Source organism: Lampetra planeri, chromosome 1 (assembly GCF_965212315.1).
Source record: "Lampetra planeri chromosome 1, kcLamPlan1.2.h2, whole genome shotgun sequence".
NCBI lineage: Eukaryota > Metazoa > Chordata > Hyperoartia > Petromyzontiformes > Petromyzontidae > Lampetra > Lampetra planeri.
In genome coordinates, this window is record NC_136107.1 from 22,232,285 (window position 1) to 22,254,318 (window position 22,034).

Here is a 22,034-nt window from a genome sequence, read left to right on the forward strand (position 1 = left end):
GACTCCAAATGCATACTTTTTCATGTTTATATAAGTGTTGGGGATGGCATTCCATGTTTCGAATACAAGTTTGTCCTGTTTGGGAAGGTTTTCAATATCACTCCATTTATGATTCTGAGCCAGAATGGCCTTCTGACGGGCAACATCCTCAAGAGTAGCGGTCAAGCATTTGAATTTGGACACCCATATATCTTTGTCGGCTATATCGGCCAGTTCCATCTCAAGATCAGGTTGACTTACACCTGCAAATGCAGTCATATTCAATAGGGATGGATCGATCGCCAGGGGAGTGACAGGGAAGGATAATGTCGTTTTTTCCTCTCTGAACTCACAGAATCGTTTCCCAAACGAACTTTGCATTGTGGTGATTGCAGACTTGAAATATTCCAAATTTATCGTATCATGACTTTGTTTGAACTCTCTCAAAGAGGGAAAGTGAGACAGTGTACCTCTCTGTAAATCTTTGACAAACACTGTCAACTTGCGCTCGAATGCCAAAACCTCCTCCAGCATGTGCAGGGCTGTGCCTCCTTTCCCCTGAAGGGTTGTATTTAGCGTGTTTAGATGTGCTGTCATGTCTACCATAAAATGTAATTTTTCCAGCCACTCTGGCTGTTCCAGCTCAGCAAAGGTGAGCTCTTTGCTGCCCAGGAAGGTTTTTACTTCTTACAAACATGTGACAAAGCAACGGCAACGTTATTGCCTGTCACCGGGCGGGCAGTGTGGAGCGGAGCGGCGACCTGTCAGCAGCGGCAACGCCAGAGCAGGTGTCACAGTGCGCCTCCTCCCCTCGCTAGCATCCGCCCCGGAGCCGCGGTCAAGGTTCAAAAGAGCCGCATGCGGCTCCGGAGCCGCAGGTTGCCGACCCCTGACCTAGCCAGTGAACTGGAACACGTACACGAAGCTCTCAAGAAGAATGGATATTCAGACTACACAATCTGTAAAGCTATCACCCCAACTGTTGGGAACGAACCATCTGAAGACCCAATCAAAACCATCACCTTGCCATACATAGCAGGGGCCACCAAAAAGATTTCTAAAATCATGAGCAAACACAAGATCCAGGTTTGATTTAACACAGTACATAAAACTCGTGATCTGATCCCATCTGTGAAGGATGTGATCCCTGACATGCAATACCCTGACGTCTACAAACTAAGCTGTGTCTGCGGCAGTAGTTACATTGGGGAAACTAAGCGACATGTCTCGGACCGTGTTCGTGAACATGAGGCAGATCTGAAACACGGTAGGACCAATACCTTGGCCGTGGCTGATCATTGTTTTAATGCGGTGGGCTCACACGAAATTGATTTCTCTAAGACAAAGGTACTTTGCAAACCCACTGGCTATCAACAAAGATTCATTCATGAAGCCATCCATATATACATATACAGACACAATTTCAACCGAGAAGATGGGTACAAACTGAGCAATCATTGGAAGGACGTTATTGACCAGTTTAAGTCATAACTGGCTGTGATGTTCCTATCCTACCATCTTCCGATGTTAGTTGTTATTTTCGGCTCTCTGATTTTACGTGAACAGGTTAAATTTCTCACACAAACACAGCCACCTTGTGCGCCGACCTCGAGGTTGCTGCTCTGATATCTTCCATTAACATACTAATCTCTCACATTAACACAGCCATCTCAGCGTGCTCGCCGTGGAAGCCACTCAACGATCTTACATTAACATGCTAATTTTTACCTGGCAGCCCTTTGATTGGTGGAAAACCCACCACCGTCGTGGTCGCTGCTCACCACTTACATTAACATTGGCTGCTGACATTTGGGCTACGCCCATTTCAAACCTTTATAAACAGTTTGCCTTTAGAAGCTAACCCCCTTTTCCTGATGACGACCGCTTGTGTTGCCATCTAAACGTGGTAGTTTTTTTTTTTAACCTATCTACGTGAAATAATAAAATAAAACCTCCTACGCATTTCACAAGTAGTACTAATCGCATATCTGCATTTACCATAAATATGCTAAATTCCTCTTGATATGCAAACTCTTTTGTCAAGGCGCCCTTCCCCCCTCCATCCCAGCTTAAATAGTCGCTCCAAGCCTGGAGTGTGTCATTCAGACTCTGTCTACTCGATAGACCTGCTCTCCACCTGAGGACGGCTGCTTGCGTTGTGGCCGAAACGTCGTGAGAATTATTTAATTATGTTTTATTTGTATTATTTTATTATTTCCATTCTACGTGACTTTACCGAAAGAACCAAGAAGATGAATCCCTGCAGTCACGAAAGCTTTCAATCGAAATCTATCTACGTGACTTTACCGAAAGACCCAAAGAATAGGGCTTGAATATATTAACAAGACCAAAGTCACTTCCCATTGCTCACTGGACCAGCAAGACACCTTGACTTATTATTTTAATAATGTATTGAATTGATAATTGGTTCTTTACCCTTCTATCTGGCAACAAAACTGACACCTTTTTACAAGGAGTCATGTTTGCATAGACCGCAATACCTGCAGTCATAATACAAACAAAAGACCATAACTCTGATAATGTGCACTGTCCTTGTCGCTATTTCATTATACCTGATGATGATTGCTTGTGTTGCAATCGAAACGTCGTATTCTATTATTTAATTTAATTTATTATTTTATCTTTAGACGTGACTTAACCGAAAGAAACAAATAATAAAGAACCAATTATCATATTTTTACTGGCAAATGAGGTTCCCATAGTGTAGATGCTTGCTCCGAGCTCTCATACTCTGATGGTGCATTGTCTTTGAGTTGTGCGCCTTTTGGCGTCATCTGGTCCAACCCATATGAGACTAGGCTCTAAGGAAAGCTGTCTCGGGTGTGGACCAATCAACTTTAAGGACAGTGCACATTATCAGAGTTATGTTCTTTTGTTTGTATTATGACTGCAGGTATTGCGGTCTATGCAAACATGACTCCTTGTAAAAAGGTGTCAGTTTTGTTGCCAGATAGAAGGGTAAAGAACCAATTATCATATTTTTACTGGCAAATGAGGTTCCCATAGTGTAGATGCTTGCTCCGAGCTCTCATACTCTGATGGTGCATTGTCTTTGAGTTGTGCGCCTTTTGGCGTCATCTGGTCCAACCCATATGAGACTAGGCTCTAAGGAAAGCTGTCTCGGGTGTGGACCAATCAACTTTAAGGACAGTGCACATTATCAGAGTTATGTTCTTTTGTTTGTATTATGACTGCAGGTATTGCGGTCTATGCAAACATGACTCCTTGTAAAAAGGTGTCAGTTTTGTTGCCAGATAGAAGGGTAAAGAACCAATTATCATATTTTTACTGGCAAATGAGGTTCCCATAGTGTAGATGCTTGCTCCGAGCTCTCATACTCTGATGGTGCATTGTCTTTGAGTTGTGCGCCTTTTGGCGTCATCTGGTCCAACCCATATGAGACTAGGCTCTAAGAAAAGCTGTCTCGGGTGTGGACCAATCAACTTTAAGGACAGTGCACATTATCAGAGTTATGTTCTTTTGTTTGTATTATGACTGCAGGTATTGCGGTCTATGCAAACATGACTTCTTGTAAAAAGGTGTCAGTTTTGTTGCCAGATAGAAGGGTAAAGAACCAATTATCATATTTTTACTGGCAAATGAGGTTCCCATAGTGTAGATGCTTGCTCCGAGCTCTCATACTCTGATGGTGCATTGTCTTTGAGTTGTGCGCCTTTTGGCGTCATCTGGTCCAACCCATATGAGACTAGGCTCTAAGAAAAGCTGTCTCGGGTGTGGACCAATCAACTTTAAGGACAGTGCACATTATCAGAGTTATGTTCTTTTGTTTGTATTATGACTGCAGGTATTGCGGTCTATGCAAACATGACTTCTTGTAAAAAGGTGTCAGTTTTGTTGCCAGATAGAAGGGTAAAGAACCAATTATCATATTTTTACTGGCAAATGAGGTTCCCATAGTGTAGATGCTTGCTCCGAGCTCTCATACTCTGATGGTGCATTGTCTTTGAGTTGTGCGCCTTTTGGCGTCATCTGGTCCAACCCATATGAGACTAGGCTCTAAGGAAAGCTGTCTCGGGTGTGGACCAATCAACTTTAAGGACAGTGCACATTATCAGAGTTATCTTCTTTTGTTTGTATTATGACTGCAGGTATTGCGGTCTATGCAAACATGACTCCTTGTAAAAAGGTGTCAGTTTTGTTGCCAGATAGAAGGGTAAAGAACCAATTATCATATTTTTACTGGCAAATGAGGTTCCCATATACCAATAGGGTTTTCCCCTTTTTTCTGGCAACAAAACTGACACCTTTTGCAAGGAATCATGTCTACATTAACCGCAATACTTGCAGTCAAATGCAAACAAAAAACAATACTCTGGTAATTTATGCATTGTCTTTGAAACTGATTGGTCCACACCAGAGACAGCTTTCTTAAAAAGACAATGCATAAATTACCAGAGTATTGTTTTTTGTTTGCATTTGACTGCAAGTATTGCGGTTAATGTAGACATGATTCCTTGCAAAAGGTGTCAGTTTTGTTGCCAGAAAAAAGGGGAAAACCCTATTGGTATATTTTGGTACTGGCAAAGGAGGTCCCAAATTGAGGTTCCCATAGTGTAGATGCTTGCTCCGAGCTCTCATACTCTGATGGTGCATTGTCTTTGAGTTGTGCGCCTTTTGGCGTCATCTGGTCCAACCCATATGAGACTAGGCTCTAAGGAAAGCTGTCTCGGGTGTGGACCAATCAACTTTAAGGACAGTGCACATTATCAGAGTTATGTTCTTTTGTTTGTATTATGACTGCAGGTATTGCGGTCTATGCAAACATGACTCCTTGTAAAAAGGTGTCAGTTTTGTTGCCAGATAGAAGGGTAAAGAACCAATTATCATATTTTTACTGGCAAATGAGGTTCCCATAGTGTAGATGCTTGCTCCGAGCTCTCATACTCTGATGGTGCATTGTCTTTGAGTTGTGCGCCTTTTGGCGTCATCTGGTCCAACCCATATGAGACTAGGCTCTAAGAAAAGCTGTCTCGGGTGTGGACCAATCAACTTTAAGGACAGTGCACATTATCAGAGTTATGTTCTTTTGTTTGTATTATGACTGCAGGTATTGCGGTCTATGCAAACATGACTTCTTGTAAAAAGGTGTCAGTTTTGTTGCCAGATAGAAGGGTAAAGAACCAATTATCATATTTTTACTGGCAAATGAGGTTCCCATAGTGTAGATGCTTGCTCCGAGCTCTCATACTCTGATGGTGCATTGTCTTTGAGTTGTGCGCCTTTTGGCGTCATCTGGTCCAACCCATATGAGACTAGGCTCTAAGGAAAGCTGTCTCGGGTGTGGACCAATCAACTTTAAGGACAGTGCACATTATCAGAGTTATCTTCTTTTGTTTGTATTATGACTGCAGGTATTGCGGTCTATGCAAACATGACTCCTTGTAAAAAGGTGTCAGTTTTGTTGCCAGATAGAAGGGTAAAGAACCAATTATCATATTTTTACTGGCAAATGAGGTTCCCATATACCAATAGGGTTTTCCCCTTTTTTCTGGCAACAAAACTGACACCTTTTGCAAGGAATCATGTCTACATTAACCGCAATACTTGCAGTCAAATGCAAACAAAAAACAATACTCTGGTAATTTATGCATTGTCTTTGAAACTGATTGGTCCACACCAGAGACAGCTTTCTTAAAAAGACAATGCATAAATTACCAGAGTATTGTTTTTTGTTTGCATTTGACTGCAAGTATTGCGGTTAATGTAGACATGATTCCTTGCAAAAGGTGTCAGTTTTGTTGCCAGAAAAAAGGGGAAAACCCTATTGGTATATTTTGGTACTGGCAAAGGAGGTCCCAAATTGAGGTTCCCATAGTGTAGATGCTTGCTCCGAGCTCTCATACTCTGATGGTGCATTGTCTTTGAGTTGTGCGCCTTTTGGCGTCATCTGGTCCAACCCATATGAGACTAGGCTCTAAGGAAAGCTGTCTCGGGTGTGGACCAATCAACTTTAAGGACAGTGCACATTATCAGAGTTATGTTCTTTTGTTTGTATTATGACTGCAGGTATTGCGGTCTATGCAAACATGACTCCTTGTAAAAAGGTGTCAGTTTTGTTGCCAGATAGAAGGGTAAAGAACCAATTATCATATTTTTACTGGCAAATGAGGTTCCCATAGTGTAGATGCTTGCTCCGAGCTCTCATACTCTGATGGTGCATTGTCTTTGAGTTGTGCGCCTTTTGGCGTCATCTGGTCCAACCCATATGAGACTAGGCTCTAAGGAAAGCTGTCTCGGGTGTGGACCAATCAACTTTAAGGACAGTGCACATTATCAGAGTTATGTTCTTTTGTTTGTATTATGACTGCAGGTATTGCGGTCTATGCAAACATGACTCCTTGTAAAAAGGTGTCAGTTTTGTTGCCAGATAGAAGGGTAAAGAACCAATTATCATATTTTTACTGGCAAATGAGGTTCCCATAGTGTAGATGCTTGCTCCGAGCTCTCATACTCTGATGGTGCATTGTCTTTGAGTTGTGCGCCTTTTGGCGTCATCTGGTCCAACCCATATGAGACTAGGCTCTAAGGAAAGCTGTCTCGGGTGTGGACCAATCAACTTTAAGGACAGTGCACATTATCAGAGTTATGTTCTTTTGTTTGTATTATGACTGCAGGTATTGCGGTCTATGCAAACATGACTCCTTGTAAAAAGGTGTCAGTTTTGTTGCCAGATAGAAGGGTAAAGAACCAATTATCATATTTTTACTGGCAAATGAGGTTCCCATAGTATGTATTGAATTGATTGGAGAGCTGCATGAATCAAACTGTCAACCAATAGTAAAACTGGCTCAGTAATAAGGGTATTCACAGTAAGATTACCCATCTATCTGATTTAAAAAATTGGAACTCGAATGAATTCAGTGGTAATGTAGAATTTTTTCCGCGTGTAAAAACAAAAGGGATAAAGTGGTGAACATTGCAGCCCGTACCCCATCACGTAAGCATCGCAGTACCACAGTGAATGCAGCACTTGGGATATGCCAGCTCTCATTCGATACCCTTCTCTTCTCCTCCTGCATAGTAGATAAAGACAAAGGTCGTTCATATAGCATTAACAAACTTTTGGGGAAAATGCTGTTAGCGAGCACCTATGAAGGCTGGCACGGCACATGAGGGGGTGGGTGGCCAACTCCACACTCAGCTGCCTTGTTTCCCGCATGGCCATGTTTACACATTTCACCAGATACTCATTTGAGACTGAGTCGACCAGGACTGGTTCAAATAATTGTCTCTGAAGTTAGCGTGAGCGGGAGTCGAACTCGGCTCACCGGGTTCATAGTGCAGTGTGCCAACCGCTCTGCTACCGCTCCCCATATGGTAGAAACACACACACATCTATATAAATAAAGACTTTAATCTGTATGTCTCAAAAACCTCTAGGGTACTTCCCGACAAGGTAGAAAGCTGAAATGTGGTACATAGGTAACTTTAAGGACACAAACAACAGAAATTTTTTGAAAATCTAAGATTTTTCATTTTAAGGTCCCCAAATCTCGATTTTAAGTACCCTATAAAATGTTTGCACGTGTCATTCAGAAACTGTAAAAAAAATATAACATTGCGTTTTTTCTTTTGATATAGCGTTTCACAGAAAATTTAAAAGTTAAAACCATTGTTCTATCTTTAATTGTTTTTGAGATATTTTGGATTAAACCGGTTTGGAATGAAAAAATACGCATTTTATGATGTTAAAATCTGAATATTTCGAAAACGGTAAAAGACAGGAGCTTCCTCTCAGAGAGTATTAAGTTAATAATTGTTGGTTCTTTCTAGTTAAATAAGAAAGGAATCTTTAAATTGAGCGGTTTCCGATAGGTACGTCTTTAAATATAAGACATTGAAGCAAGTTAACAATTTTAGTTTTTTTTTGCAGAAAAATAAAAAATGTTGACTAGTTAGTGTCTGATTGTAGATACAAATTGTAAAAAAATCACATCTGGTTAATTATTATAATTATTGAAAACTTTTGCCTGGCGAAGACAGGCTTCATAAACTAGTACAAAATAATTGACAAAAAAGGTATTCATCTTTAATATATAAATGCCATGGTGCTGAAAGTAAATGATTTCATGAAAGGTATACAAACAGTGAAGTTAATGCTTTTTAAGCACTGAATGATACAGCTGATAAAATCGACCATATAGTAATTGATATCTGTTACTGATGAAACATCTACTCTGGTTATTTTTAGACTCCATAACACATCCATGACACAAGTGTTTAACACATCTTCCTGAAGAACATCGATCAACTGCTCTACATGCACTCTCCTCCAACTGCTCTTAATAAAGTCGAATTTTTTGGAGATTTCGGCAGCTGCCACATGATAAACGGTTAACCAACACACAAGACATGACCACACGTGTCTCACTGCTCCAACCAATTACATTTGCATACAACAGGCATACACATCGAGCACACAAGACAATTCTTAGATCAGTGCTAAATATATCATAAAAAGGTACTGTACATGGAAATATCATAGGATACATTTTACAATGCCTTTTTGGATGGCTCGCTAGATGAGGTTGGTTAGATGTTTGAGATTACTTGGAAGTTTGGGCAAGTTCTATGCAAGGGGAAATGAAGGTGGCTGGGTAGCTGGTTGGTGCTGGTTTGCTGGATGGGGTTAGTTATCTAATTAGACAGCTGGTTTGGGGTGGATTGTTATAGTTAGCTTAAAAGTTGCATTACTGGTTGAGAATGAGGTAAAGATTTCTATAAGGTTTGTTGGTTGAGGTTGGATGCCAGGTAGTTTATTGAGGCAGTCTTGCTGGTGGTAACTGGCTTGTCTACTGACAAGATGGGTGGGAGGAATAAGGCTTACCTGTCTCGTGGCAAGGCACATGAGTTCCCCCAGTGCAGGCAGCAGGCACTGCTTCAGCTTGCTGTTCCTATAGCTCTCGCGCACCAGCTCCGTCACGGCAGTCATGGCCTTCCATCAAGAACATGCACACAATGGGATAGTCTACACACTTGCCTCATGCTATGCACCTATAAGCCCAAGAAGATATTAATATTTACTAGAATTTCTGCGGCCTATGGCCACCTTATTCTAGCTCCTGCGGAGAGCTTCTCGGCGCTTCGTGCCTCGCCCATCGACCCCACTGATGTCATCCTCTCCCCCCGCTTCCCCCAATGTGTGCAGATACGACTGACTCTATTGTATGTAGGGTGTGTAGGACATATTAAATAAATGTATTTTTTTGGGGGTGGGTCAAATATTTTTTGAGGGGGGTCGGCAATTTTTGCAAACCTGTGAGATCAAATTTTTACCCACACATCTGGGGGGTCCACTTTCTATAACTTTTTCATTCAGGCCTTCTTAAAGGCTCTTATGATTTCGTTGACAAACAAACAGACAAACGTAACGCCGGGCTTTTTTGATAGTGCAATATGCTATTAAATGTGTTTCAAATGTGCAATGTCTGCCATGACATGATACATCATGGCCTATGCTTTTACATGTCATATATTCATTAACATTTACTTTCATGCAGCTAGCATTCTCTGACTAGGCAGCTGTAGGATTGTTCCACCGAATCATGTAAACTCCATGAGTGGTGGGTTCACTGACTGGTGCCCAGTTGAATAAAACTCTAATGTATATTTTTCTACTTATAAAACAAAAAATTACAAAGTCGAAATTGAACTTGAGGTGTTTTATGGAACAACGCTAGGCTGTTCATATGACAACATGTGTTATTGCTTTACGAAATTGTACAAATTTCCATGACTGCAAATGGATGACAGACTGACTTCAACCCACTAACCAGGATTTGAACTCGATTATAAGCCCAGCACATGCTATCCACAGTAACACATGGTCATCTGGACGGCCGGGTTGTTGAGTGATATTTTATTATCTTTAATGATATTCACTTTGCTTCTCATCATCTCAGATCATCCACTGTGCCCATTAAATTTCCACACCTCAGATATCACGGTGGTGTCCTTGAGCTCCGTGGCATGATGGGCCAGCAGAGCCAGAACACGAGCCGACTTCCCACGGCTGAGTGCGCACAACCACACCACGTGAGACACCAATCACGCACAGCATTACTATCACAGCAAACACACCACCTCAAGCAATATTTAACCATCATATGATTAGAGTAATCACACCACACCAATGTTATAATTGCATAAAATATCTCACATGGCACTATCATTACCGACAGCACACTTTGGAAATAGTATAATTATATTTCCGCAGTCATACTCAGCAAGCAAAGTACAGATACAGCAATATAAATACACCACGCCACAGTAAGCACAATCGAGATTTATAATACATTTTATAAGGAAAATATGTATAGTTATTATAATATTGTATTTTTCTTATTTTGGAAGTGGGCAATTACCTATTTGAGATTTCCAAAAAATGTAACATTCTACTTTTTAATTCATAATACCGTTGTAAAATAGAAATTGGTAGCACTGTTGAAAACGCCATTGACTCGCAATGAATAAGATTGTGAGTTCAATTGCTGGTCTGAGGTTGAATAAATGAGTACAAGTTTGGGAGCTAATCGGCAGAGACTGACCCCTGTCACAGGAATTAAGTACTTCCACTCCAGGCTCAAGACTGTCAATGAAAATGAACACCACTCTCATGCTTGTCTGAGCAGGGATACACTTTATCATCTGAATCAAACATATACATACTTACGAGGTATATGCTGATAATCTTTTTCAATAGATTATGTATTTACATAGGATGTCATATGGTTGAAATAAACACATTTATTAATTTAATCATTCTATGAGTAGAACAAACAGGTACTCACATGTCCCAGTTTTGAGCAGACTGCAGCTGCTGGATAAGCACTAACAACTGCAAACACGTAAATATAATTATCGATTACTAAAAATACCATGTATGTAATTTAAAACAGTAAGTGTACACATTTTAAAAATACTCCACTGATAATGGAGAAGTAAACCATGTAAACCAATTTACTTAGATTTAAATGACAACTTAGAATTGTACCCTTTGAAACAATGATTTAGGTCTAACTTTTCTCTGAAGTGTTTGAATAAGTTGGTGTCCTAATTTAGCAATAGGTTTAACACTGAGAAGTCAGCAAAAGTTGTGCTATGTGTAAGCTGGTTGCTGCAAGGGAAATTTAAGAACGAAACAGGATTTCTACACAAATCTGGCTGTTGTCTGATGATGCTATTATTTGTAATTACTGGTGAAACGTTGTACTCAGATTGATTGTAAATGTTGTGGATTTACTCTCCAACACACTGGTGTGCTGTACTAGTAACGAATTGGCATGTTCTGTTAACGTGACAAACATTACTAAATGGCTGTGTCTGGTGGTGGCGGGTTTAACGACACATTTATATTTATGCGAAACAAAACCTGTATTATGTATGTGTTCTGCACTGGATTAGAACCAAAAAAGAGAGATGAATATTGCCTGATTCCTTATTTGAGCAGGAAGATACTTTGAATAGAAATGTTGTACTTTTTTTTGTAATCTCAATCTAATTGAAAGAAACACAGGTACTATGGCATGCTCAAATTTGTAATTTTATGAGTGCTATGCGCAGGAGACCATTTCACGATGAGTGTGGTGAAGATATAATCTTCGTGCTATGTAGGGGTGAGCATTGCAGAAACAATTCTAGTTTTACTCAGAAAAGCATCCATACGTTTGAAGACTCTTTTCAGGAGGGACATGCTCTGGTGTTAAGCCCATGTATTTATTGTGGCAAGATTCATGCAGACAGATAAAACTATGCCAGACAGATTTTTCAGCAACCAACTTGCTATACTGTCACCTACACGAACCACTTTCATAACCTCCAGGTAGGTGTATTATGTGCTATCTCCACATCGCATCAACCCCCAAACATACTGCCAATCCATTGAACTTCAGGCGTGCAAATGATGCCCCCTCACCAAATGTGAGTTGAGAAGACGGTTGGCGGCATGCGGATGCGTGCTGATGATGCACAGGTAGCACAGGAGGTTGAGTCGTGTGCGTGGAGAGCCTGACTTGTCAGTGGCTGCCATCGTGCCGCACAGCTGCTCCAGATACCGGGCAACTTCCAGTTCAGGCAGGTACGCCAGCTTCTCTCCTTTTCACGGTGGAAAACAAACTTACCAGCTCAATATAATGATAATGCTTTGTGTGTAAAGACAATGAGGATGTTGAAAAATAACGAGAACAAATTGTTTGGAAGTGCAGAAACTTATAATACATTGAATAATAATGTAGTTTAAGTGGCTACATAAAATATACATATAAAATGACTTCACACACTTCTCTTGAGATGGCACACGTTCCCCTGACATCAGGCGGAGACCCCACTGCAACAGCCCCGAGTCTCCCGCGCATCTCCCTTATATAAGGACCGAGGCCACGTCCCCCTTCCTGAACCTTCTCGCTGACTCTGGAAGCTCGCTCCACCAGCAGACTCTACCCTCCTCTTCCGTCACCTGACCACGCTCCCTTCTCGATCATTTCCGTAGCCACCAGTCCCTTCGCACTCACAACTGATACCCCTGCCATTACCTCCTGTGGCTACTAGTCCACTCACAGCGCATGTAGGTTCTACTGTCATCACAGATACATCTCATCAATAGTCTTTCTGTGAACTTTAGTTCTTTGAACTTTGATGGCTGTTGTCCATATTTTGTAACTCACATCGTAGTTCCATTGCCTCAGTGTTTTTAACGTTTCTTGTTTGCATTGTAAAGCAATTTGATACATTATTTCCATATTTAGATGCTCATAGGAATTAAATACAACTTTGAAGTACCCATGGTTAAAGCAAATTCTGTGAGTATAGTGACTTGACAAACTCATCCCTGTTTACCAATTACTTCACCAAAACACGATTATAACATTCGTTTCTAAATTCTCCATATTAAAGTTGTGTGGATTTATAATGATGGTGTAATTACCTTGAGAAAATGCTGTTTATTGGGAATACATTAACCACCTAGTCTGGATTATATAATGATATTTCTGTGCTGTCATCTTCCTGGTGCTGTTATCTGACATTATGATGTGGTACACTGCTCAGGGTGAGTTCTGAATGTATATTTTTTGCTCACATGACATAACGCTGATAGCAAATTAGAAAAATAATGTATAAAAAAAAGTTAAATAGTATACATGCTTTTGCACATTGTTTCCACTTTCGATGTAACCACGTTTTAATCATCATTATCATCATTAGCCATTATCTATCCACTAAAATAATGAGGGCCTTGCAATGCCATCGCGAACTCTCACGGTGCAATGCTGTTACCATTCGTCTCACTCCTGCACATGAACCGATCTTATCGCTCCATCTTCACAGCAGCCACCCTCTCGGATGCATTATTTCCTTTGGCTGCCATTCTGTTACCAGTCTCGTTCATCAACTATCATGCCATCTTGTGATGTATACTGGCCAAGCCTGTTAATATTTTTTAATTACTGATCTCTATAATGTGTGTTTGTTCCCTGATCCACATATTCCTTTTACAGTCTCTCAGTAATTCTAAGCAAGGACATATAATGCCCATTACACTATTGTAGTATATCGAAGGCTCTTCCTACAGTCATGTCTTTAATGTTTTCCTTTCGCAAAGGATTAGCTCCTCACCTGTAATAGCAGGGACACCAAGGGTCTTTGGGTCAAACTTTACTGGTACTGGCTTCAGGATCTATGTGAAAAAAACAACACATAAAAAACGTTAATTTTTTTTATAAGATACGTTCAAGTTAACAAAATATTTTAAGGGATATGTTAATACAACAAAGAAAGTCAACAACCACACGAGTTGCTATACAAAAGCAAAAGCTGTATTGAATTCATGGCAGGCCTCAAATATTACACAAGGGTGACTTGGGGCATCAGGTTTTAAACTCACCCATGACAAAAAACATGGGCTGAGATGACTACGAGATTACACTGCAATATAATGAACACAATTATTAACGAACAACTAATTCCCAACAAAAATACCCGATAGAAGTACACACAATAATGCATGAAAATTATTGATACAATGCTTTCGGTGGAAAAAAATAAAGGTCTTCATTTAGTTCAGAGTTAAAAATAAGCACAGAAACAAGTCATGCTGATGCTGCTGATGAGCATGCATTTAAGTGATACTCTAACAACAAAACAAATAGCCTTTAACAAAAACCTATTTGTGTGATATATTGCATTTCAGTTTCAAATACAGCAGTTATTAGTGGAAATGAACTTTACATTTATATGTAAATGAGTGTATGTCAATGAGCTTTGAACCGATTAAAGAACAACTTATATTTAACATGTAGAAGCCAACTAACATACAGATGTAGACAAAATTCAATGTTTATTTTCAATTATAAAGCAATATTTTATTAATTTTCCTTTTAAATTAAGCGTTTGTATATAGTCTGTATATGATGATGACGTTTGAGGACAGTCGTGGAAATGTTACATTCCCAAGGAAGGAGATAATTAACTATATAGGAATGAATTCCTGCACAGTGGTACTTATTAAATGACCCCCAATAGATGTTGGGTTTAGTTTACCCCTTATGAGGATTTTAACTTGCAAACCTTTAATCGTGAGATAAAAACTTCAATAACAGCATATTCAGACACTGTTGATTCCTATTCCTATTAAACAATTACCTTGGGGTTATCAATTATTGGAGTGATGAGCAGGTCTGATTCATGAAAAATCAGCTCCCATGTAGAAAAGACCTGCTCGCTGGCTTGCTGAAACAAGAAACAACCATTGCAAAGGGCTTCACTACAACTAGCTATTAACATACAAAGACCACATGTTCATGGCATGTTAAATATTAGCATGACTGAAAAACATGCACAGAGCCTGGTATGCATTTGTGAAATTCTGTACAATCCATTATATTAAAATAGCCAATAATATTGTATACAGTTAAATCATGTTCACTAAAGGAGGAAATGTGTGCCTTCTGCTGCTCAAGGTATTCATCACAAAGAGACAAAAATAACAGAAGTACATTGCATGAATAGAAGAGTAGCCCTCTCGTGGCTAGCAGACGTAGACATTGGCATTTAACTCCTGAACATATTCCAAAATGCATAAATATACCAGAAATATGGACTTGTATGTGCATAGCGTGGCATGACATTTGCAATACTCATTTTCTATTGCATTTCCTGCAAATTATAAGGTCATTCTCGAAATTCCACAGACGGCAACCCATCTGCCTACAATGAGGGCACGTGGTACCTTCCCTTCAGCCCTGACTTGAATCATCCGTGAGCAAAACAACACCGAGTGAACTGAAACCTGCCCAGCCACATTTGAATGTGGCACAGCGTGCTTGTTTAAAAGTGCAATGTAACGTGCATGAAGAAACGCGTGAGAGCACGGACCTGCGAGGCTGTCGATGCATCTGCAGTGCCTGTCGTTCTGGGAGGCTGTCTCTGTCCGGCTGACCTGGCCCGGCTTGGGGTACCTGGCGGAATGGCAGCACTTGGACCCACACCTGCCCGGGATCGTGAACTAAGGGAAATCAAGGGCCACAGCACAAATCAAAAGGGGCATTGTCCATCATTTTACCATATTATGTTTTATATTACAAGGAAGTGTATATGACGAACTTTTTATCATTGTTTGTGCACCAATGCCAATGGAGTTCCATAATTTTCGTTAAAGACCACAGGTTAATGATGAATGACATCTTAAACTAAAATGTAATTCAGAAAATAAAGCTGAAGGATACTCCATAAACGTCAATACAAAGTAGATTCGAAGCTTTCGTGACTGCAGGAATTACTCTTTAGTTCTTTCGGTAAAGTCACGTAGAAAGAAATGAAATTAAATAATAATAGACTACGACGTTTCGATTGCAACACAAGCAACCATCATCAGGTACAAATGAATGAGAAAACAAACATAGTAAACTTGGAAATATAATGCAATACAACACAGGGAGTCGACCAATACAACAGTCAACTCCCCACCCGGTTGATTACGTTCTTCCAAAGATTACTAAATTTGAGAGAGAGACAAAACATAGACAGGGAGACACACAGACAGACAGAAAGAGAGACACACATAGGCACACAGAAAGACAACGTCTCTGTGTCGACTATTATTGTAAGTTGTAAGTTGATCTTCTTTGTAGTACCCATGAGCCAGCAGTAAGATATTCAACTTTTATAGTGGGGGCCAGACTATGATGAGGATGACCACTTCATTAATAGATTATGTGGTCCTATGGATAGTCTGGCTTATCTTACCTATACAAGTAATTTTTTGTCTGTCTGCCTATATCTGTCTGTGGACGCAACTTGCGACGGTTTTAACTGACAAACTGTGGGGTTAACGTTTAAAAAAATCACCCAGATACCACGTGATAAGCCCCAGGGTGAGCCAGTGCTATTCGTATTTCACATATATCAACTTTAAAGTAGTTAAATGAACAATGTATTGCTTTTATAAGCACAGGGCGGCGCCAGAGCACGCATCTGCGCATGCGCGAAATGCTGATCCGTGGTTCCCATAGCAACGCACACAACCGATTGGTGGGTGGAGGGGGGAATTCTCATTCGCGTTAAAAATGTAAAAAAAAATACACACAACACTGAGGTCAATTCTTCAAAGTGTGATGTCCTCAAAGTGTGATGTCTTATTTCCCCCCCCCCCCAACTCCAATGTGTGCACTTACTATAGGGTCGGTAGATACTACTATCGTCCGTAGATACTACTGTAGTGCGGGCGGGGGGATGGTGGGGGGGGGGGTAGCGGCCCAGCCCCAGCCGGCCAAGGCGCCACCTCGGCCGACTGGGCAAGCTAGGCGAGGTCGGGGGGGTCTGCACGGGACCACGGCACTTTGTATAATAATAGTTCAATTTGTAATGCGCGCAAATTTGCAGACGTAGTGGCCGCAACTCAGAGGTGCGGAGCCAAGCTCAGAGTCGCTCGAAAGCATGATTGTAGAGGTGAGTTTTTAAGTTTCTCTTGAAGGAGGCGATTGAGGTGATGCTGTGAATGTGCAGAGGGATATTGTTCCAGACTGTTGGGGCTGCCATCGAGAAGCGGCGCATAGACATGACCATCCTGGATCTTGGTATCAAGAGGAGGTCGTGAGTCGCGCTGCGCAGGCATCTGCCGTGTGCAGAGCTGCAAGTTGTCAATAATGAAGAAAGGTACGGCGGGCAGGCGGATATGAAGGCATTGTGGCAGAGGCAGGCGGTCTTGTATGTGACCCTACTGGCGATGGGTAGCCAGTTGAGAGCACGGAAACAAGCTAGTGAGTCGAGACGGGGATGAGTGTGGGCAATGACGACGCGTGCTAGGTTGTTTTGTAGTCTTTGAAGTTTCTTTAGGTTGCCAGCGGAGGTCCGGACTAGGACGGAGTTGCAATAGTCAAGGCGAGACCCAACTATGCAACATGCCAATGTGTTGGCAATTTCAGTAAAGATGAGAGGACGTATGTGTCTAAGAGCCTTCAGGTGAACCAGATGACGCCAAAAGGCGCCTTTTGGCGTCATCTGGTCCAACCCATGTGAGACTAGGCTCTAAGGAAAGCTGTCTCGGGTGTGGACCAATCAACTTCAAGGACAGTGCATATATTATCAGAGTTATGTTTTTTGTTTGCATTATGGCTACAGGTATTGTGGTCTATGCAAACATGATTCCTTGTAAAAAAGGTGTCAGTTTTGTTGGCAGATAGAAGGGTAAACAAACAATTATCATATTTTTTACTGGCAAATGAGGTTCCAATGGTGTAAATACTATAGAGTTAGTAGTTACTACTATAGAGTTGGTAGATACTACTTTAGGGTTAGTAGATACTATTATACAGTTAGTAGCTACTACTGGGCTCAGTAGATATTACTATACAGTCAGTAGATACAACTACAGAGTGAGTAGATACTACTATAGCGTCAATAGATACTATGATAGATTCAGTAGATACAGAGCCAGATACTATTGTAGAGTCAGATATTACTATAGAGTCACTAGATACTACTCATTCTAGGGTGTGTAGGTATATATGCTTACGCGGGGGTAAATATTTTTTGAGGGGGGGGGGGGGTCGACAATTTTCAGAAACATTTTAGATCAACTATTTACCCCCCACTTTATGTAACTTTTTGGACTTCTGCAAGACTCTTATAATTTTGTTGACGGATAAATGGACAAACGGCACACCGGGCTTTCACAATAGCTTCGTATTTGTGTATGCATATGTTATATTTCTAAGAGAAGTTTTTAAATATATTATTTCCGCGGGCAACGCTGGGTTCTTCCCGCTAGTGTCATATAAATGTGCAATTTTCACCTCTGACTCAAGGATGGCATTGGAGAAGGGCACCAACTCACTGCGTGTTTTAACACAACAATACCTTATTCCTGGTACAACCATGACAGGCAAAGGATAAAACTACATTTGAATACTCCCACTAAATGATCAAATTAATATAAACGAACCACGGTTAAGATGTTAATAGTGTACAGGTAACAAAAGGTATGAGATGCAATATGAGAAAAAAGTAATGTCAAACCTGAGAGAAAACATTGACTCATTGTTCTCCGTGTCCATGACACTTTTAGGCCTCAATTCATCCGGTTTCTCTGTGAAATAAAACAGAAGCAGTAACAGTTAACAAGGAAAGTGAATTCAATCAGATAATATAATTGAAAAATATTCCTCTCACATGAGAAGAGAACACTGAAATTAAAGCTGGCTGGGTGGTTCAACGTCTCATAGTAATGCATGTATCTACGTCAATACAACTGAGATTATAAGTTTATGCCCCAAGTGTTAACCAAGATAAAGACAACTTCTCGTATGGAGTAAGTTGGATGAGCGACTTCTGAAATCTCTTCAATGCGGCTCGGCTATACAGTCCTTTATACTTTGTAAAATATGTTGCATTGTATAATTAATTTAATATATCCTTAAACTTGATCTTTTAGATAACGAAGATACATTTCAGTAAAAAAGGATATGCACAGTCACTGGTGACCAGGCATAGATCATTAACTCAATACACTTAAAACGCAGTTTAATCACAGATCATTGAAATCCAGATTTGAAAATGTAAACCCAGGATCTGATTAGCAGTGCCATTTAGGTGTGTGTCCCCAATTGTCAGATTCATCTGAAACATCTGAAATTAGGCCTAGATATTACATTTTCGGATGATCAGATTTTTTGTTTTATTTTGGATGGACCAGGATGTATGGCCTCGCAGAAAATGCTATCACTTTAAATCTTTCCGACCAAAAGTGTTGGTATCAGGTCACTTATGTTAAAAGACACGTTGAAGTATTGCATCATGTAAAAGGATGCTAAAATCCAAAAAAGAAGACCTGATAAAGTCTGTAAAAATCCTAAATATGCTATGTTTTTCATCCAAAATTCATCCCTAGTGCCAGCTCAGTGCAGCCTCAATCCTTACCGAGCTTGAAGGACCGGCTGAGGGTGCTGCGGTCTAGGCTGGTGGCTGTGGAAGCCACGGAGCTGCCCTTGGGAGGCGATGCAGATGCGGCGTCAACCACATCCTCATTTACAGCACTGCACAGGACCACATGCATACACATATATATGAGCACACCCACACACTTTATAAGTGCTAGCACAAGGACCTGTGTTCAACAGATGAACAGCGTTACCTCTTGTCTGCAGGCTTGCCGATATCACTGGGGAGTGATTCTGAAAAGGCGCCCTTCCAGAATGGGTGCTCTAACAGAGCCTGCCTCTCCGGCCTGCACCCATGCAGAGATGAAGTGGCAACACTGTGTTAAACACCAATGGGTGCCAATTGATGTTATATATTTTCAAACGACATGTATGACTACATGGAGACAGTGAACAGCATATTAATAGTGATGAGTAAACTGACCATGATGCTAACATGCTGCTGTAATACTAGTAAATGTGTACCATGTAGCCTATAAATATTTTCGACTCAAATCATAACTCATGAAATTAATTTGATGGTAGAGTATTTAACTCACAATTGCAAGGTCGAGAGTTCAAATCCCAGTCAGAGTAGGACTCGTTCCGGTCATATAAAATGATCATTACTTTCTGGGAACCTATGCTGCCATATGAACATGTAATTTCCACGAAGAAAAGTGCAGAGCCATCCCTGTGTGATCAGGTGGGCACTTTGGTTTTGATAACTTTACTAATATGATTCACTCAAAAACTCGATATGAAGTAAAATAGGCAGTTTTGAAATCAGGCACCAAAGTTACCTTTTAGATGGATCTTTCTGAAGCAGTTGTTCCAGCAGGTTGACAAATTCTGAAGAGGGTTTCTTTGCATTTTCTCCTTATACAGTAAACATAATTATATAATTAAAAGCCTTCGTTTATTGAAAGCCAGCAAAGCCCTGTTGTATCATAATTGAAATGTGTTTGTATAACGTATTAACTTGAGCAACCATTCCATTTACCGATGACAGTTTATACATAATCTGTCCATTATTGTCTAAGATAATACAATTATGGTAAAAATATGCACTTGCTGTGGCTCAGAGTTGCCAATGTATTCCCAAATATATTCATAATACATAATAGATGGGCCACAAAAAAAAACACACACACACCTGATACCGTTGGGGTAGCTGGCACCTCATTGAGAATCTTTTCCATAAGCTCTGGGAAGTTTTCAGAAAAAAATGGAGGGGTGCCTGGAGCAAACAATAGGCATCGCAAAAGAACATATGTTAACCAAGCTCAACCAACCATACATATTACTTTTTTTAATGTTTGTTATACAGAGTTTTCAGTTATGTTGTCGAACCGTTTGGCTCTTGCTTAAAAACATCTACCAGTGACATAGGGCTTTTGTGAATATTATAAGCTAGCAAATGTCTTAAGCAAATTGCCTATAATTGTAGCTCTACATGCAGGTAGCTTGAAAGAGAATTCGGTGGTTCACATATACAGTATTATGTGTGATAAAACATTGCCTGTTATTCTGATAAAAATACGATTGTAATTTACATTCATATTTTTTGCAAAATGATCCACAATTCCTAGCCTTTAATTTGTGATTGTATTACAGTATGGTAAATCTAATGAATTCAAGATGCCGCATTTAACCAAATGGTCAATGTTGACCAGAGCACATGTTGTGGTACGGTACAGTGTTGGGTGGATAATGGTATCTTGAGAGGTAACAACTCCTCTCCCTGTGTTTGTAGATGCAATTGACCTATCGGAAAGAATATGATTCTGGGGTCTCACTACTGTATTGCATATACCAAATCTGAATTATAACTCCATCATAATAATAACAGAGGTAAACAGACATAAATTAAATATATATGGTTACCTGTAAACAGTTCATACAGCATACATCCCAGGGAAAAGAAGTCACTGGCAACACTGAATTCCTCTCCCTTGAGCACCTCTGGGGCCATGTAGACTGGCGAGCCTGATGAATGTCATCAAGAAATACAAGCATTCATATATAAATGAATTTAACTCATTCATAAGAACCACCTAGGAGTTACATTTGATTAATATTGCCTGTGAAAGTTAATACAAAGTCTTTTTGATTAAAATAACATGGGGTAGCATTCTTCTCCTTTGGCATCCCTGAAACGGTAGGTGGATTACATTTCCAAAGTAGGGTAGGGGCAAATCCATAGGTGGCCAGGAGCTAGTAGTACAGAAACAGATATTTTAATTTATCTGTGTGGAGCTCTGAGTTTGATATCTTCATATGTACAGATTAGCTCCAGGTACTCCAGTTGTCTCCTAAATGCAAAACACTCATTAATGGCATTAGCAACATACACCAGCATTGCAGAAATCTCTTGTAAAACGTTTTGAGATTCAGTGAGGCTTTCTTGGATACATTATGCACATTTGTATTGCATATGTACATAACAAACTTAATTTACCACTTTGAGTAAATAACACGTATTAAGAGTTTTTTTTATTGTAAATTGTGAAGGGCTCATTCTGACCAGAATAAACCAGGCATCTATAGAATTGTACATAACTTGTGCATGACCTACGACCCTTGAACTCAGTAAAAATGTGA

The 22,034-nt window shown here is 40.3% G+C and overlaps 1 protein-coding gene across 6 annotated transcripts in view; it reads right to left on the bottom strand.

Annotated features, from left to right (window-relative positions):
* Nucleotides 1–22,034, bottom strand: part of ULK4 (unc-51 like kinase 4) — a 71,136-nt gene that overhangs the window by 40,670 nt on the left and 8,432 nt on the right. For 5 of the 6 annotated variants that reach the window (XM_078596683.1, XM_078596695.1, XM_078596688.1 and 2 more), the window contains 14 exons: nucleotides 21,318–21,419; nucleotides 20,587–20,670; nucleotides 20,234–20,309; nucleotides 19,646–19,738; nucleotides 19,432–19,547; nucleotides 18,532–18,601; nucleotides 15,391–15,520; nucleotides 14,659–14,745; nucleotides 13,633–13,693; nucleotides 11,936–12,114; nucleotides 10,812–10,858; nucleotides 9,955–10,033; nucleotides 8,849–8,956; nucleotides 6,951–7,034 (listed from right to left, as the gene is read on the bottom strand). In XM_078596683.1, the coding sequence (XP_078452809.1) occupies nucleotides 6,951–7,034; nucleotides 8,849–8,956; nucleotides 9,955–10,033; nucleotides 10,812–10,858; nucleotides 11,936–12,114; nucleotides 13,633–13,693; nucleotides 14,659–14,745; nucleotides 15,391–15,520; nucleotides 18,532–18,601; nucleotides 19,432–19,547; nucleotides 19,646–19,738; nucleotides 20,234–20,309; nucleotides 20,587–20,670; nucleotides 21,318–21,419 (1,316 nt within the window). The remainder of the gene's footprint in view (nucleotides 1–6,950; nucleotides 7,035–8,848; nucleotides 8,957–9,954; nucleotides 10,034–10,811; nucleotides 10,859–11,935; nucleotides 12,115–13,632; nucleotides 13,694–14,658; nucleotides 14,746–15,390; nucleotides 15,521–18,531; nucleotides 18,602–19,431; nucleotides 19,548–19,645; nucleotides 19,739–20,233; nucleotides 20,310–20,586; nucleotides 20,671–21,317; nucleotides 21,420–22,034) is intronic. The other variant, XM_078596705.1, reaches the window with a different exon arrangement.